This window comes from Lonchura striata, chromosome 11 (genome assembly GCF_046129695.1).
Source record: "Lonchura striata isolate bLonStr1 chromosome 11, bLonStr1.mat, whole genome shotgun sequence".
Taxonomy (NCBI): Eukaryota; Metazoa; Chordata; class Aves; order Passeriformes; family Estrildidae; genus Lonchura; species Lonchura striata.
In genome coordinates, this window is record NC_134613.1 from 6,306,952 (window position 1) to 6,322,455 (window position 15,504).

General features: G+C 54.0%; 1 protein-coding gene across 1 annotated transcript; it reads right to left on the minus strand.

Moving 5' to 3' along the window:
- Positions 1–662: 662 nt before the first annotated feature.
- LOC110483413 (protein-lysine 6-oxidase) lies at positions 663–15,501 on the minus strand. The gene is made up of 7 exons (XM_077785802.1): positions 14,869–15,501; positions 9,152–9,260; positions 7,933–8,070; positions 5,991–6,147; positions 5,322–5,417; positions 2,404–2,519; positions 663–777 (listed from the first exon to the last, which is right to left on the minus strand). The coding sequence occupies exons 1-7, from the start codon at positions 15,464–15,466 to the stop codon at positions 771–773; spliced, it is 1,221 nt and encodes a 406-aa protein (XP_077641928.1). The 5' UTR covers positions 15,467–15,501; the 3' UTR covers positions 663–770.
- Positions 15,502–15,504: the final 3 nt, after the last annotated feature.

A 15,504-nucleotide genomic window follows, 5' to 3' on the forward strand; every position in this document is an offset into this window, starting at 1 on the left:
ATCCCAATGTCCCTATTCCCATTCCCACTGTTCCCAATCCCATCTCAATGTCCCCATTCCCAATGTCCCAATCCCATTCCCAGTGTCCCCAATCCCATTCCCAATGTCCCCATTCCCATCCCAATGTCCCCATTCCCATCTCAATGTCCCCATTCCCAATGTCCCCATTCCCATTCCCAACGTCCCCATTCCCAATGTCCCAATCCCAGTGTCCCCATTCTCACTGTCCCCTTTCCCAACATCCCCATTCCCATTCCCAACATCCCCATTCCCATCTCACTGTCCCCAATCCCAGTGTCCCCAATCCCAATCCCAGTGTCCCCAATCCCAATCCCAATGTCCCCCATTCCCGACCCCATTCCCAGCCCAAAACTTCCCAAATCCCAATTTCCGCTCTCTCCGGCTTTATTAAAGGTGGGAAAGCAGAAAAATTCCCTAAAAAAAAAAATTATGGGATTTCCCTCCCCAAATTCCCAGAGCTGTTTCCTTCCCCACTTTGGGAACGTTCCCAAAAATCCCCGAGGGTTTGTAGGATCACAAGGATTTTCTGGAGCATTTTGGGGTCCCTGCTTTGATTCCAGTCTTGGATTCCGTCGGGAAACGGGGGAAAAACCAGGAAAAACGGGAAAATTCGGGATAAAAAAGATTCCAAAGAGTCCTCGTGGCCTCCCCGCTTTTTATTGGGAAAAGGAATTTTGGGAACGCAGCGGGGCCACCTCGGGAACATCCCGGGAAAGGGCACGGGCGACGTTCCTGGGATCCGGCTGCCGTCAGGATCTGCGGGAAAATCCCCGAAAATTCCCTGGGAAATGGGAAAAATCCCAATTCTTGCCCCAAATCCCAGAAAATTCCATGGAAAATGAGGGAATCCCAAATCCCATAAAATTCTGTGGAAAAGGAGGAAAAAACCAAACCCAAATGGGCAAGTCCTGGAAAATTCCATGTAAAAAGAGCAAAATTCCAATTCTTGCCTCAAATTCCATAAAATTCTGTGGGAAATGGGGAAAATCCCAAATCCCACCCCAAATCCCAGAAAATTCCATGGAAAAGGAGGAAAAATCCAACCCCAAATGGAGAAATCCCGGAAAATTCTGTGGGAAAGGAAGAAAATCCCAAATCCCACCCAAAATCCCAGAAAATACCGTGGGAAATTTGGAAAACCCCAAATCCTGATTTTTTTCCCTGACCTTCACCCCCAAAAACACCCCCAGAAAAAAGCGGAAAAAGTGGGAAAAAAGCAGGAAAAAGTGGGAAAGTTTGGGACAAAAAGGGAAAAGAAGTGGGAAAATGCAAAAAGTGGGGGAAAAAGGAGAAATTTGGGGGAAAAAAAGCAGGGAAAAAAAACAGGGAAAGAGGAAAAAGGGGGAAAGTTGGGAAAGTGGAACAATGGGGGTTTTTGGGAATCAGGGATTTTGGGATCAGGGATTTTTGGGGCGGTTTTGGGGCCATTTTGGGGCAGTTTTGGGGCGGTTTTGGGGCCGTTTTGGGGCAGTTTTGGGGCGGTTTTGGGGCCGTTTTGGGGTTGGGGTTTTTTAGGGTCAGGGATTTTAGGATCAGAGATTTTGGGATCAGGGATTTTGGGATCAGGGATTTTTGGGGTCGGGGCCATTTTGGGGCCGTTTTGGGGTCAGGGTTTTTTAGGATCAGGGATTTTAGGATCAGGGGCATTTTGGGATCAGGGATTTTTAGGGTTGAGGCTGTTTTGGGGTCGGGGCTGTTTTAGGATCAGGGATGTTTTGGGCTCAGGGATTTTAGGAGCAGGGATTTTAGGAGCAGGGATTTTAGGAGCAGGTCTGTTTTGGGGCAGTTTTGGGTTGGTTTTGGGGTCGCTTTGGGGCAGTTTTGGGGCAGTTTTGGGGCAGTTTTGGGGCTATTTCGGGGCCATTTTGGGGCAGTTTTGGGGGCGGTTTTGGGGCAATTTTGGGGCGGTTTTGGGGCGGTTTTGGGGCGGTTTCGGGGTGATTTTGGGGCAGTTTTGGGGCCATTTTGGGGCAGTTTTGGGTTGGTTTTGGGGCGGTTTTGGGGCAGTTTTGGGGGCGGTTTTGGGTTGGTTTTGGGGCAGTTTTGGGGCAGTTTGGGGAGGTTTGGGGCGGTTTTGGGGCAGTTTTGGGGGCGGTTTTGGGTTGGTTTTGGGGCAGTTTTGGGTTGGTTTTGGGGCGGTTTTGGGGCAGTTTTGGGGCGGTTTTGGGGCCATTTTGGGGTGGTTTTGGGGCGGTTTGGGGTGATTTTGGGTTGGTTTTGGGGCGGTTTTGGGGAGGTTTGGGGCGGTTTTGTGGCGGTTTTGGGGCCATTTTGGGTTGGTTTTGGGGCAGTTTTGGGGGCGGTTTTGGGTTGGTTTTGGGGCAGTTTTGGGGCAGTTTTGGGGCAGTTTGGGGTGATTTTGGGGCGGTTTTGGGGCCGTACTGGGCGATGCGGCAGTTGGAGGCGGTGGCGAAGCGCCCGCTGTAGTGGATGTGGCAGCGCACGACGTTGTTGGTGAAATCCGACTCCAGCACCAAATATTTGGGGTTCACCTGCACCTGGGGAACCCCAAAAAGGCAAAATCCCCAAAAAAAAATCAGCAGGGAAAAAAAAAAATCCCAAAAAATCCCAAAAGTTAAGAGGGAAATGGGAAAATCAGGGGGGGAAAAAATCCCGAAAAATTAAACAAAAAATCCTAAAAATCAAGAGGGGAAATGGAAAAATCAGTGGTGTTGGGGGGGAATCCCAAAAAAAAAAAAAATCCCAAAAAATAAACCAGGAAAAGGGAAAATCGGGGGGGGGGGGGGGGGGGGGGGAAGCCAAAAAAACTAAACATAAAATCCCAAAAATCAAGAGGGGAAAATGGGAAAATCAGAGGGAAAAAAATCCAAAAAAATTAAACAAAAAAATATCCCAAAAGTTAACAGGGAAATGGGAAAATCAGGGGGAAAAATCCCACAAAATATTCCCAAAAAATCAATTGGGAAATGGGAAAATTAGGGGGGAAAGCTCAAAAAAAATGAACAAAAAAATCCCAAAAGTTAAGAGGGAAATGGGAAAATCAGGGGGGGGAAAACCCAAAAAAGAAACAAAATATCCCAAAAAATCAAGACAACAGCGAAAATCCCAAAAAATAAGAATAAAAAACCCCAAAAGCCCAGAAGGAAAAATGGAAAAACAGACGGAAAATCCCCTGGAAAAAACGGCCGGGGCGGGAAAACCCGGAACTGGGATTGTCCACCCCAAAATGTCCCCAGATGTCCAAATCCCCACAAAGTCCCCAATGCCCCAAATGTCCTCACTGTCCCCAGGGTCCTCAGTGTCCCCAATGTCCCCAAATGTTCCCAATGTCCCCAAGGTCTCCAATGTTCCCAGTCCCCCCAAATGTCCCCAATCCCCCCAAATGTCCCCAATCCCCCCTAAATGTCCCCAATCCCCCAAATGTCACCAATGTCCCCCCAATATCCCAAATGTCCCCAAATGTCTTCAATCCCCCATTGTCCCAAATGTCCCTAATGTCCCCAATGTTCCCAGTGTCCCCAAATGTCCCCAAAGGTCCTCAGTGTGCCCAAATGTCCCCAATGTCCCAAATGTCCCTAAATATCCCCAAATGTCCTCAATGTCCCCCCTGCCCCAAATGTCCTCAGTGTCCCCGATGTCCCCAATGTCCCTGATGTCCCCAAATATCCCCAGTGTCCCCAGTGTCCCCGATGTCCCCATTCCCCCAAATGTCCCCAATGTTCCAAATGTCTCCAAATGTCTTCAATCCCCCATTGTCCCAAATGTCCCCAATGTCCCCAAATTTTCTCAGTGTCCTCAATATCACCAATATCCCAAATCCCCCCAGTGTCCCCAATGTCCCCAGTGTCCCCGATGTCCCCAATCCCCCAAACGTCCCCAATGTCCCCCCAATGTCCCAGGTGTGCCCAAATGTCCCCAATGTCCCAAATGTCCCTAAATATCCCCAAATGTCCTCAATGTCCCCCCTGCCCCAAATGTTTCCAATGTCCCCAATATCCTCAAAGTCCCCAAATGTCCCAAATGTCCCCAAATGTCCCAAATGTCCTCAGTGTCCCCGATGTCCCCAATGTCCCTGATGTCCCCAAATATCCCCAATGTCCCCAGTGTCCCCGATGTCCCCATTCCCCCAAATGTCCCCAATGTTCCAAATGTCTCCAAATGTCTTCAATCCCCCATTGTCCCAAATGTCCCCAATGTCCCCAAATTTTCTCAGTGTCCTCAGTATCACCAATATCCCAAATCCCCCCAGTGTCCCCAATGTCCCCAGTGTCCCCGATGTCCCCAATCCCCCAAACGTCCCCAATGTCCCCCCAATGTCCCAGGTGTGCCCAAATGTCCCCAATGTCCCAAATGTCCCTAAATATCCCCAAATGTCCTCAATGTCCCCCCTGCCCCAAATGTTTCCAATGTCCCCAATATCCTCAAAGTCCCCAAATGTCCCAAATGTCCCCAAATGTCCCAAATGTCCTCAGTGTCCCCGATGTCCCCAATGTCCCCGATGTCCTCGATGTCCCCAATGTCCCCAATGTCCTCGATGTCCCCGATGTCTTCAGTGTCCCCAATCCCCCCAATGTCCCCAGTGTCCCCAATGTCCCCAATGTCCCCGATGTCTTCAGTGTCCCCAATGTCCCCGATTCCCCCAATGTCTCCAATGTTTCCAATGTCCCAAATGTCCCCGGTGTCCCCAATGTCCCCAAATGTCCCCAATGTCCCCGATGTCCCCGATGCCCCCAATGGCCCCAATCCCCCCAATGTCCTCGATGTCCCCAATGTCCCCAATGTCCTCGATGTCCCCGATGTCTTCAGTGTCCCCAATCCCCCCAATGTCCCCAGTGTCCCCAATGTCCCTAATGTCCCCAATGTCCCCGATGTCCCCGATGTCCCCAATGTCCCCGATGTCTTCAGTGTCCCCAATGTCCCCGATTCCCCCAGTGTCTCCAATGTCTCCAATGTCCCAAATGTCCCAAATGTCCCCAATGTCCTCGATGTCCCCAAATGTCCCCAAATGTCCCCAATGTCCCCGATGTCCCCGATGCCCCCAATGGCCCCAATCCCCCCAATGCCCCCGATGTCCCCAAATGTCCCCAATGTCCCCAATGTCCTCGATGTCCCCAACCCCCATAATGTCCCCAATGTCTTCAGTGTCCCCAATCCCCCCAATGTCCCCAGTGTCCCCAATGTCCCCGATTCCCCCAATGTCCCCAATGTCCTTGATGTCCTCGATGTCCTCGATGTCCCCAATGTCCCCGATTCCCCCAATGTCCCCAATGTCCCCAATGTCCTCGATGTCCCCAATGTCCTCGATGTCCCCGATGTCCCCAATGTCCCCAGTGTCCCACCTTGAGGATGTAGTTCCCCGGGGGGACGTCGGTGATGTCGATCCACTGGCAGTCGATGTCGGCGTTGTACGTGTCGTAACAGCCCGGGGACAGCCCCTGGAATTGGGGTGAGAAACGGGGAAATCGGGCAAAAATGGGGGAAAATTTTTAAAAATGGGGGGAAATGGGGGAAAATGGGGGGGAAAAGGGACAAAAATGGGACAAAGTGAGCAAAAAGAGCTGAGGAAGGGACAAAAAGTGACAGAAATGGCAGAAGTGACAAAGGCCATTGTCCCCAGGTGTCACCTGGGTGGGGGCAGTGCAGGTGCCGTGCCATAAATGGGGACAAAAGGGATAAAAAGGGACAAAAATGGATAAAAAGTGACAAAAAGGGACAAAAAGAGATAGAAAGGGACAGAAAGAGACAAAAGAAAGGGACAAAAGGGACAAAAAGTGATAGAAGTGACAGAAGTGACAAAGGCCATTGCCCCCAAGGTGTCACCTGGGTGTGGGCAGTGCAGGTGCAGTGCCACCAATGGGGACAAAAGAGACAAAAAGGGACAGAAATGGGCAAAAAGTGACAAAAAGGGACAAAAAGAGATAGAAAGGTACAGAAAGGGACAAAATAAAAAGACAAAAGGGGACAAAAAGTGACAGAAGTGACAAAGGCCATCATCCCTTTGGTGTCACCTGGGTGTGGGCGGTGCAGGCGTAGCGCTTGAGGTGGCCGAAGTCGCAGGTGGTGTCCTCCAGGCAGAAGCTGGCCTTGTGTCCCTCGGCCACCCGGCGGCCCGAGGTGACATCCAGCAGGTCGTAGTGGCTGAACTCGGCCATGCTGTGGTAGTGCCTGGGGACACCAGGGGGACACCGTGGGGACACCAGGGGACAGCATGGGGACAGCATGGGGACACCGTGGGGACACCAGGGACAGCATGGGGACACCAGGGGACAGCATGGGGACACCAGGGGACAGCATGGGGACACGATGTGGACAGGTTTGGAACAGTGGGGACACCATGGGGACACCAAGGGACACTCTGGGGACACTTTTGGGACATTCCGAGGACAGTCAGGGGACACTCAAGGGGACAGTGAGGGGACACTCAGGTGATAACAGGGGGACAGTCATGGGGACAGCCAGGGGACAAGCAGAGGAATTTCTGGGGACATTCAGGGGACACTCAGGACACACCGTAGGGACACCAAGGGGACAGGCTGGGGACAGTGGGGACACCATGGCGACACTTTGGGGACATTCAGAGGACAATTGGGACAATCAAGGGACACTCAGGGGACATCCAAGGGACACTCAGGGGACATTCAAGGGGACACTCAGGGGACATTCAAGGGATACTCAGGGGACACCCAAGGGACATCCAAGGGACAATCAGAGGACAGTGATGGGGACACTCAGGAGACACTCAGGGGACATTCAAGGGGACACTCAGGGGACATTCAAGGGACACTGAGGGGAGACTCAGGGGAGACTCAGGGGACACCCAAGGGACACTCAGGAGACACTCAGGGGACACCCAAGGGACACTCAGGGAACATCCAAGGGACACCCAAGGGACATCCAAGGGACACTGAGGGGAGACTCAGGGGACATCCAAGGGACACTCAGGGGACACTCAGGGAACATCCAAGGGACACCCAAGGGACATCCAAGGGACACTGAGGGGACACTCAGGGGACATCCAAGGGACACTCAGGGGACACTCAGGGGACATCCAAGGGACACTCAGGGGACACTCAGGGGAGACTCAGGGGACACCCAAGGGACACTCAGGGGACACTCAAGGGACACCCAAGGGACACTCAGGGGACACTCGGGCTGTGTCCCAGTGGGGATGTCCCCAGCCTTTAGGGGCTGTGTGGGCAGGGAGGGGACATCAGTGCTGGGGCACAGCAGGTGGCAGCTCCTGCCCTGGGGACAGTCACCGTGGCAGAGGGGACATCGACTGCAGGGCACGGTGGCTTTGGGGACAAGGAAGGTGACAGCAACCCCAGCAAAACGCCAAAAATGACACAAAAAGGGGAAATTCCACGGAAATGGCTCAGAACTGTCACCAGCTGGAAGGGACAAGGTTGGGGACACTCCATGGTGGCAGCTGTGCCACTGTCACCACCGCAGTGGCTTTGGGGACATTAACTCTGGGAGTGTGGTGGCTTTGGGGACAAAGAGCTGAAGGAAGACCCCAAAACGAAGCCACCAAATGGGGAAATGTCACCAAACTGCCACCAAAGCCCCGGAGCTGCCACCAAGGGTTGGATTGAGGTTGGGGACACCTGGGGACACTCATAGGTGGCACCACCATCACGGATTTTGGCTTTGGGGACAAAGAGCTGAAGCACAATTCCCCTTTATAAAGAACCCAAAGTGAAGCCACCAAACGGGGAAAGGTCACCAAACTGCCACCAAAGCCCCGGAGCTGCCACCCAGGGCTGGGGACACCTGGGGACACTCACAGGTGGCAGCAGTGCCACTGCCACCATCACAGCGGCTTTGGGGACCAAAAAAACCCAAAGAAGGTGACACCAAGGTCCTAAAGCGAAGCCACCAAGCGCTGAAGTGCCACTTGGAGCTGCCACCGGGGGCTGGGTGAGGTTGGGGACAGCTGGGGACACTCACTGGTGGCAGCTGTGCCACTGCCAGCGGTGGCGGGGCTGGCTGGGCAGGAAGTCGGCCGTGCCCTGGTTCTTGACGCGCTGCGGGAAGCGCAGCAGCACCCGCACGTCGTAGTCGGTGGCCTCGGCCGCGTACGCCGTGCTGGGGACGGGGACGGGGACAGCTGCCACCGCTGGCACCGCTGGCACCGCTGGCACCGCTGGCACAGCTGGCCCCGCCCTTCGGGAGGAATTCCCATTTCCCAGGGAATTTCCTCCAGTGGGAAAGGAAGGCATGGAGAGGGGAAAGGGTGGGCTGGGTCCCAGAGCCTTTTCCTTTCCCTCTTCCTCTTCCTCTTCCTTTTCCTTTTCCTTTTCCTTTTCCTCTTCCTTTTCCTTTTCCTTTTCCTTTTCCTTTTCCTTTTCCTTTTCCTTTTCCTCTTCCATATTTCCTTTTCCACTTCCATATTTCCTTTTCCTTTTCCTTTTCCTTTTCCTTTTCCTTTTCCTTTTCCTTTTCCTTTTCCTCTTCCATTTCCTTTCCTTTCCTTTCCTTTCCTTTCCTTTCCTTTCCTTTCCTTTCCTTTCCTTTCCTTTCCTTTCCTTTCCTTTCCTTTCCTTTCCTTTCCTTTCCTTTCCTTTCCTTTCCTTTCCTTTCCTTTCCTTTCCTTTCCTTTCCTTTCCTTTCCTTTCCTTTCCTTTCCTTTCCCTTTCCTTTCCTTTCCTTTCCTTTCCTTTCCTTTCCTTTCCTTTCCTTTCCTTTCCTTTCCTTTCCTTTCCTTTCCTTTCCTTTCCTTTCCTTTCCTTTCCTTTCCTTTCCTTTCCTTTCCTTTCCTTTCCTTTCCTTTCCTTTCCTTTCCTTTCCTTTCCTTTCCTTTCCTTTCCTTTCCTTTCCTTTCCTTTCCTTTCCTTTCCTTTCCTTTCCTTTCCTTTCCTTTCCTTTCCTTTCCTTTCCTTTCCTTTCCTTTCCTTTCCTTTCCTTTCCTTTCCTTTCCTTTCCTCATATTCCATATCCCATACCCCAAATCCCAAATCCCAGTTTCAGTACCCCAAATCCCATATCCCATACCCCAAATCCCAAATCCCAAATCCTGCATGTCCCACCTGGCCAGGCAGCACTCCTCGGCGGCACAGCACAGTGCTTACAGGTGATCCCAAATCCCAAACCCCAAATCCCAAATCCCAAATCACAAATCCCATACCCCAAATCCCAAATCCCGAATCCCGAATCCCGCAGGTCCCACCTGGCCAGGCAGCGCTCCTCGGCGGCGCAGCGCAGCGCGTACAGATGCGCTCTCTGCACGTACGTCGAGGCCTGCACGTAGCTGGGGTCCGGCACCAGATCCGGGAGACCTGCGGGAAACGGGATCGGGGAAATCGGGATCAGACCCGGGAGACCTGCGGGAAACGGGATTGGGGAAATCGGGATCAGACCCGGGAGACCTGAGGGAAACGGGATCGGGGAAATCGGGATCAGACCTGGGAGACCTGAGGGAAACGGGATCGGGGAAATTGGGATCAGATCTGGGAGACCTGCAGGAAACGGGATCGGGGAAATCGGGATCAGACCCGGGAGACCTGCGGGAAACGGGATTGGGGAAAATGGAATCAGATTTGGGAGACCTGAGGGAAAGGGGATCGGGGAAATCGGGATCAGACCCGGGACACCTGCGGGAAACGGGATCGGGGAAATCGGGATCAGACCCGGGAGACCTGCGGGAAACGGGATCGGGGAAAATGGAATCAGATTTGGGAGACCTGAGGGAAAGGGGATTGAGGATATCGGGATCAGATCTGGGAGACCTGCAGGAAATGGGATCGGGGAAATCGGGATCAGATTTGGGAGACCTGCGGGAAATGGGATCGGGGAAATCGGGATCAGACCCGGGAGATGTGCAGGAAATGGGATCAGGATTGGGGAAATTGGGATCAGATTTGGGAGACCTGCGGGAAACGGGATTGGGATTGGGGAAATCGGGATCAGGACCAGGAGATTTGCCAGGAAACAGGATCTGGATCAGGACTGGGGAAATCTGGGATCAGATCTGGGAGAGCTGCTGGGAAATGTGATTGGGATCGGGATTGGGGAAATCTGGGATCAGGTCAGGGAGACCTGCGGGAAACGGGATTGGGATCGGGGAAATCGGGATCAGGACCAGGAGATTTGCCAGGAAACAGGATCGGGGAAATCTGGGGTCAGGTCAGGGAGACCTGTCAGGAAATGGGATCAGGATTGGGAAATCTGGGATCAGATCTGGGAAATGGGATCGGGATTGGGAACAGGGGCTGGGACAGGGTCTGGGGACAGCCAGGATCAGATCCCAGAAAACAGGGACATCCCTGGGGACATCCATGGGAACAGGGATTGAGGACAGGGACATCCCCTGGGACTGGGGACAGGGACATCCCTGACCACAGGTACTGCAGCCACGTTTTTCCCTGGTTTTCCCCATTTTCCACCCATTTTTCCCCATTTCTTCAATTTTTTCCCCATTTCTTCCCATTTTTCCCCATTTCCCCCAGTTTTTCCCTGTTTTTCCCATTTCCTCCTGTCTTTCCCCCTTCTCTCCCTTTTTCCCTTTTTCCCCATTTTCACCTGTTTTTCCCCATTTTTTCCCTGGTTTTCCCTGGTTTTCTCTATTTTATCTTTCTTTTACCTCTTTTATCCCTATTTTCCCCCATTCCTCCCCCCCATTTTTCCCCATTTCCCCCCGTTTTTCCCCATTTTTCCCCGTTTTTCCCTGGGAAGGAGAACAATGCCTCCTTGTTTCTGGGCCTGCCTTCCCGGGAGGGATCACGTCATTCCATTGGAGCTCATTTCCTGCCCCATTCCCGCTGATGTAATTCCCGGGGGGACCCCAAAAAAAAAAAGCCGGGAGAGCTCGGAAAAAACTTCTCCCCCATCCCTTAAAACAATTCCTAACAAACAAACAACCCCAAAAAAAAAAAAAAAAAGGAAAACCACCCCGGGCTGGCCAAGGAAAAGTTTTCCATCCTTTCAGAATTTTTTTCCCTCCCTGCTGTTGTTTATTCCAAGGAATTCTTGGAAGCTCCGGAGTGAAATCCGACTCCTGGACCAACGGGGAGTTTTATGGGATTTGGATTTTCCCCTTTCCCGCTGGATTCTGCCCTGGGATGGCCCCGTTGTTTTTATAGGATCTCACGCCTCCTTTTGGGGTCAAACCTCTGGAATTCACGGGATATCGGGATTGTCCCACCCCACCCCAGATTCCGGGGGGTTTTGCTGAGGCTTCCCAAAAATCCAGGGAAAACCGGCCCCGGATCGGGACAATCCCAGTGGGAAAAGGGTTTTGGTTTTCCTGCCCGGCCCCGCGGCCGCCCCGGGAGCTGCCAGAGGAGATTTCCGTCTGTTCCCAGGGAAAATTGGGATCACCGGCCCTGTTTGTGCAGGTGTACGGGATCAGCGGGAAAATCCCACTGGGAGAATCCCATGGAAAAGCGGGAGAGGCCGGGAGCAGCGGGAACAGGAATGGGAAGACCCGGAGATACCAGGGGAATTCTGGCTTCCCATCCCGTCAATCCAATCCCAATCCCATTCCCAATCCTAATTCCAATTCCATTCACAATGTCAATCCCATCCCATCAATCCAATCCCAATCCTAATTCCAATTCCATTCACAATCCCAATCCTATCCCATCAATCCCATCCCAGTCCCGTTCCCAATCCTAATTCCAATTCCATTCCCAATGTCAATCCCATCCCATCAATCCCATCCCAATCCCATCCCAATCCTAATTCCAATTCCATTCACAATCCCAATCCTATCCCATCAATCCCATCCCAATCCCCTTCCCAATCCTAATTCCAATTCTGTTCACAATCCCAATCCCAATCCCAAATCCATTTATAATCCAAATCCCATCAATTCCAATTCCATCCCATCCCAATCCTATCAATCCCATCCCAACATCCCAATCCTAATCCCACCCCATGCCCACGGAATCCCAGGATTCCCAGCCCCCAAAACCACCCCAATCCCAAATCCTACCCCACCAAAGGGAGATTTTCCCGGAATTCCAACACCTCCTGGCCCTTCCGGGGCTGACACCAAACTCCCGCTTGGTGGGACCCAAATTCCCAGTGCCCCATGGAATTCCCAAATCCCACTTTCCTTCCAAAACCAAGCCTGGGGGACCCAATCCATGGGACCAGGGGGGAAATCCCTCCAGGAAATGGGATCGGGGTTGGGATCCACTGGTGACGGGATCAGGGCTGGGATCGGGATCAGGAACCCCTGGAGATGGGATTGGGGTCAGGACTGGGGTGGGGAACCCCTGGAAGTGGGATCTGGGCAGGGATGGGGGCCAGGAAGATTTGGAGATGGGATTGGGATTGGGATGAGGAAACCCCTGGAGATGGGATTGGGGTTGGGATCGGGATGAGGAAACCCCTGGAGATGGGATCGGGGTTGGGATCGGGGTGAGGGAACCCCTGGAGATGGGATCGGGGTTGGGATCGGGGTGAGGGAACCCCTGGAGATGGGATCGGGGTTGGGATTGGGGTGAGGAAACCCCTGGAGATGGGATTGGGATTGGGATTGGGATGAGGGAATCCCTGGAGATGGGATCGGGGTTGGGATTGGGGTGAGGAAACCCCTGGAGATGGGATCGGGGTTGGGATCCACTGAGGATGGGATCAGGGTCGACATTGGGATGAGGAACCCCTGGAGATGGGATCGGGGTTGGGATCAGGATGAAGAAGTCTCTGGAGATGGGATCAGAGATCAGGAAGCCCACGGAGATGGGATCCAGGTGGGGGTAGGAATGAGGAACCCCTGGAGATAGGATTGGGGTCAGGATTGGGATGAGGAACCCCCAGAGATGGGATCTGGGTTGGGATCGGGATCAGGAACCCCTGGAGATGGGATCGGGGTCAGGACTGGGATCAGGAATGCCCAGAGATGGGATCTGGGTTGGGATCGGGGTGAGGAGCCCCTGGAGATGGGATCGGGGTTGGGATTGGGATCAGGAAGCTTTTGGAGATGGGATCAGGATGAAGAAACCCCCTGGAAATGGGATCGGGATTGGGATCTGGGGAGGGAAAACTTTTGGGGTCTGGAGCCCCCTTCCCTTCCCCACCCCCTGGAGCTGCTCCCGCCCCTCCCGCCTCTGGATCAGGCCTGGAATTTTCCCGGCGCCTCTTCCCAGATTTCCCCAGGCCCCATTCCCACAGAAGCCCCGCTAATTCCCGCTAAAACAGCGGGATCGGATTCCTTCCTTCATTAACCCGGCCGGGGGCCGGGAATGCCGAACATTCCTGGCGGATCCGGCCGGGATTAGGAGGCTCCCGAGGAGCTTTGGCCACGGGATTAATCGTTAATAATTAATAATTAACAATTAACGCCGGATCCGGCGCCGGCCATCGTTTGCTCCAATTAGGATCCCCGGGAGGTGACAGAGAGGTGACAACATTCCCAAAACACGGCGAGTGACCCGGAATTTCATGGGATCGGCTGGATTCCCGGGAAATTTCTCCAGGAAAAACGGGAAGCTCCGGGAATTTGGGTGTCCCGAATTCCCTGGCGGAGCCACCGGCACCTCGCGGGATCCTGGAAGGACACGGACGCTGCCAAAGGGGAATTTGGCCGGAATCTTTCCCGGGGAATTTGGCCGGAATCTTTGCCGGGTCATCGCCGGGGCAGCTGTCCTCGGGTGTCCTCCCGGATCCTCCGGAATTCCGGCATTCCCTGAAGGTGTCCCCAAATTCCTCCAATCCTTCACCCCCCATGCCCCATCCCCAGGTTCTCCTGCGATCCCAAAAATCCCCATTCCCGAGTTTTTCCCGCAGCGTTCCCTCCCTGGCAGGGCAGGGCAGGGCAGGGCCCTTCCCAAAACCCCAAATCCTCCGGGATGGCTTTTCCCAGAAATCTGGGATGGGGCTGGGCAGGGCACGGCCGCAGGCTGGGATGGGATTCCCGAGGGACGGGCTGGGAACGGCTCCCGAGGGCTCGAAAACTCTTGGAAAGCTCAGCCCAAATCCACGGGATTGCATCGGGATGGGGAGGGAATGACCCCGGAGTGACCCCGGAGTGACCCGGGAGTGACCCCGGAGTGTCTGGAGCACAGATCCATCCGTACTTCCCAAAAATTCTGGGAATCGAGCATGTCCTGGCTGGGATAACCAGGATCCAGCCCTGTCCCATCCCAAATATCCCATGGATAACCAGGATCCAGCCCTGATGTGATCCCAAACCACGGCACAGCCCCATCCCAAAATTCAGGATTACCTGGGAAATGGCACTGCCCCTTCCCAAAATTTGGGATTACTGGAGAAATGGCACAGCCCCATCCCAAAATTTGGGATTACTGGAGAAATGGCACAGCCCCATCCCAAAATTATGGGATGACCTGGGAAATGGCACAGCCCCATCTCAAAATTTGGGATTACCAGAGAAATGGCACAGCTCCATCCCAAAATTCAGGATTACTGGAGAAATGGCACAGCCCCATCCCAAAATTTGGGATGACCTGGGAAATGGCACAGCCCCATCCCAAAATGATGGCACAGCCCCATCCCAAAATTTGGGATTACCTGGGAAATGGCACAGCCCCATCCCAAAATTTGGGATGACCTGGGAAATGGCACAGCCCCATCCCAAAATTCGGGATTACCAGAGAAATGGCACAGCCCCATCCCAAAATTCGGGATGACCTGGGAAATGGCACAGCCCCATCCCAAAATGATGGCACAGCCCCATCCCAAAATTCGGGATTACCCGGGACAGACCCCAGGAATGACCTTGGGTGCAGCCCGGCCTCATCCCACAAATTTGGGATGCCCCGGACCACAACACAACCCCATCCCAAAATTCTGGGATGCCCTGGGACACGACCCAGCCCCATCCCAGTCCCAGGCCCTGCTCCTCCATTCCCACCATTCCCAAACCCCCTGTGGCGAATCCCGGGAATTCCGCCCGTGCCAAGGAAACCCCAAACTCACCTCGCGCCCCAAAGCTGGGCCGGTAGACGCTGCCCACGCTGAGCCGGGCTTGGCTGTCGGGCACCGCCTGTGGAATTTCGGGAGCGAAGGGCTCGGGGTGAGCCACCCCAAAAGATTCGGGCGCCCGGAACGGCGGCTGCGCCTCCTGGGGCGGGAATTGCGCCCCGAATCCCAGATTTTCCATGGATCCCAGCCCGGGATCGGCGTCGGCGTCGTGGTACAGGCTGTGGGAGTAGCGGCGGTCCAGCGGCACTCCCGCGGCTCCGTAGGGATGCGGCTCCTCCCCGAAATCCTCGGGAAGCGCGCGGGGCTGGAGCGGGAACGCCAGCCCGGGCCCTGTCCCCAGCGGTGTCCCCATCCTTGTCCCCATTTCTGACCCCAAAGGTGCCCCCATCCCTGTCCCCAGCGGTGTCCCTATTCTTGTCCCCATTTCTGTCCCCATCCCTGTCCCTATTCCTGTCCCCATTTCTGTCCCCATAGGTGTCCCCATCCCTGTCCCTATAGGTGTCCCTATTCTTGTCCCCATTTCTGTCCCCATCCCTGTCCTTATCCCTGTCCCTATTCTTGTCCCCATTTCTGTCCCCATAGGTGTCCCCATCCCTGTCCTTATCCCTGTCCCTATTCTTGTCCCCATTT

What these genes read in the sequence shown, in the direction of transcription:
- LOC110483413 (XM_077785802.1), bottom strand. Translation starts at nt 15,466, where the DNA reads ATGGGGACACCTATGGGGACAGAAATGGGGACAAGAATAGGGACAGGG. An exon ending in GCCCAGCTTTGGGGCGCGAG is followed by an intron (nt 9,261 to 14,868) that starts GTGAGTTTGGGG and finishes CGTTTCCCGCAG; the next exon opens with GTCTCCCGGATCTGGTGCCG. An exon ending in GAGGAGCGCTGCCTGGCCAG is followed by an intron (nt 8,071 to 9,151) that starts GTGGGACCTGCG and finishes CCCCGTCCCCAG; the next exon opens with CACGGCGTACGCGGCCGAGG.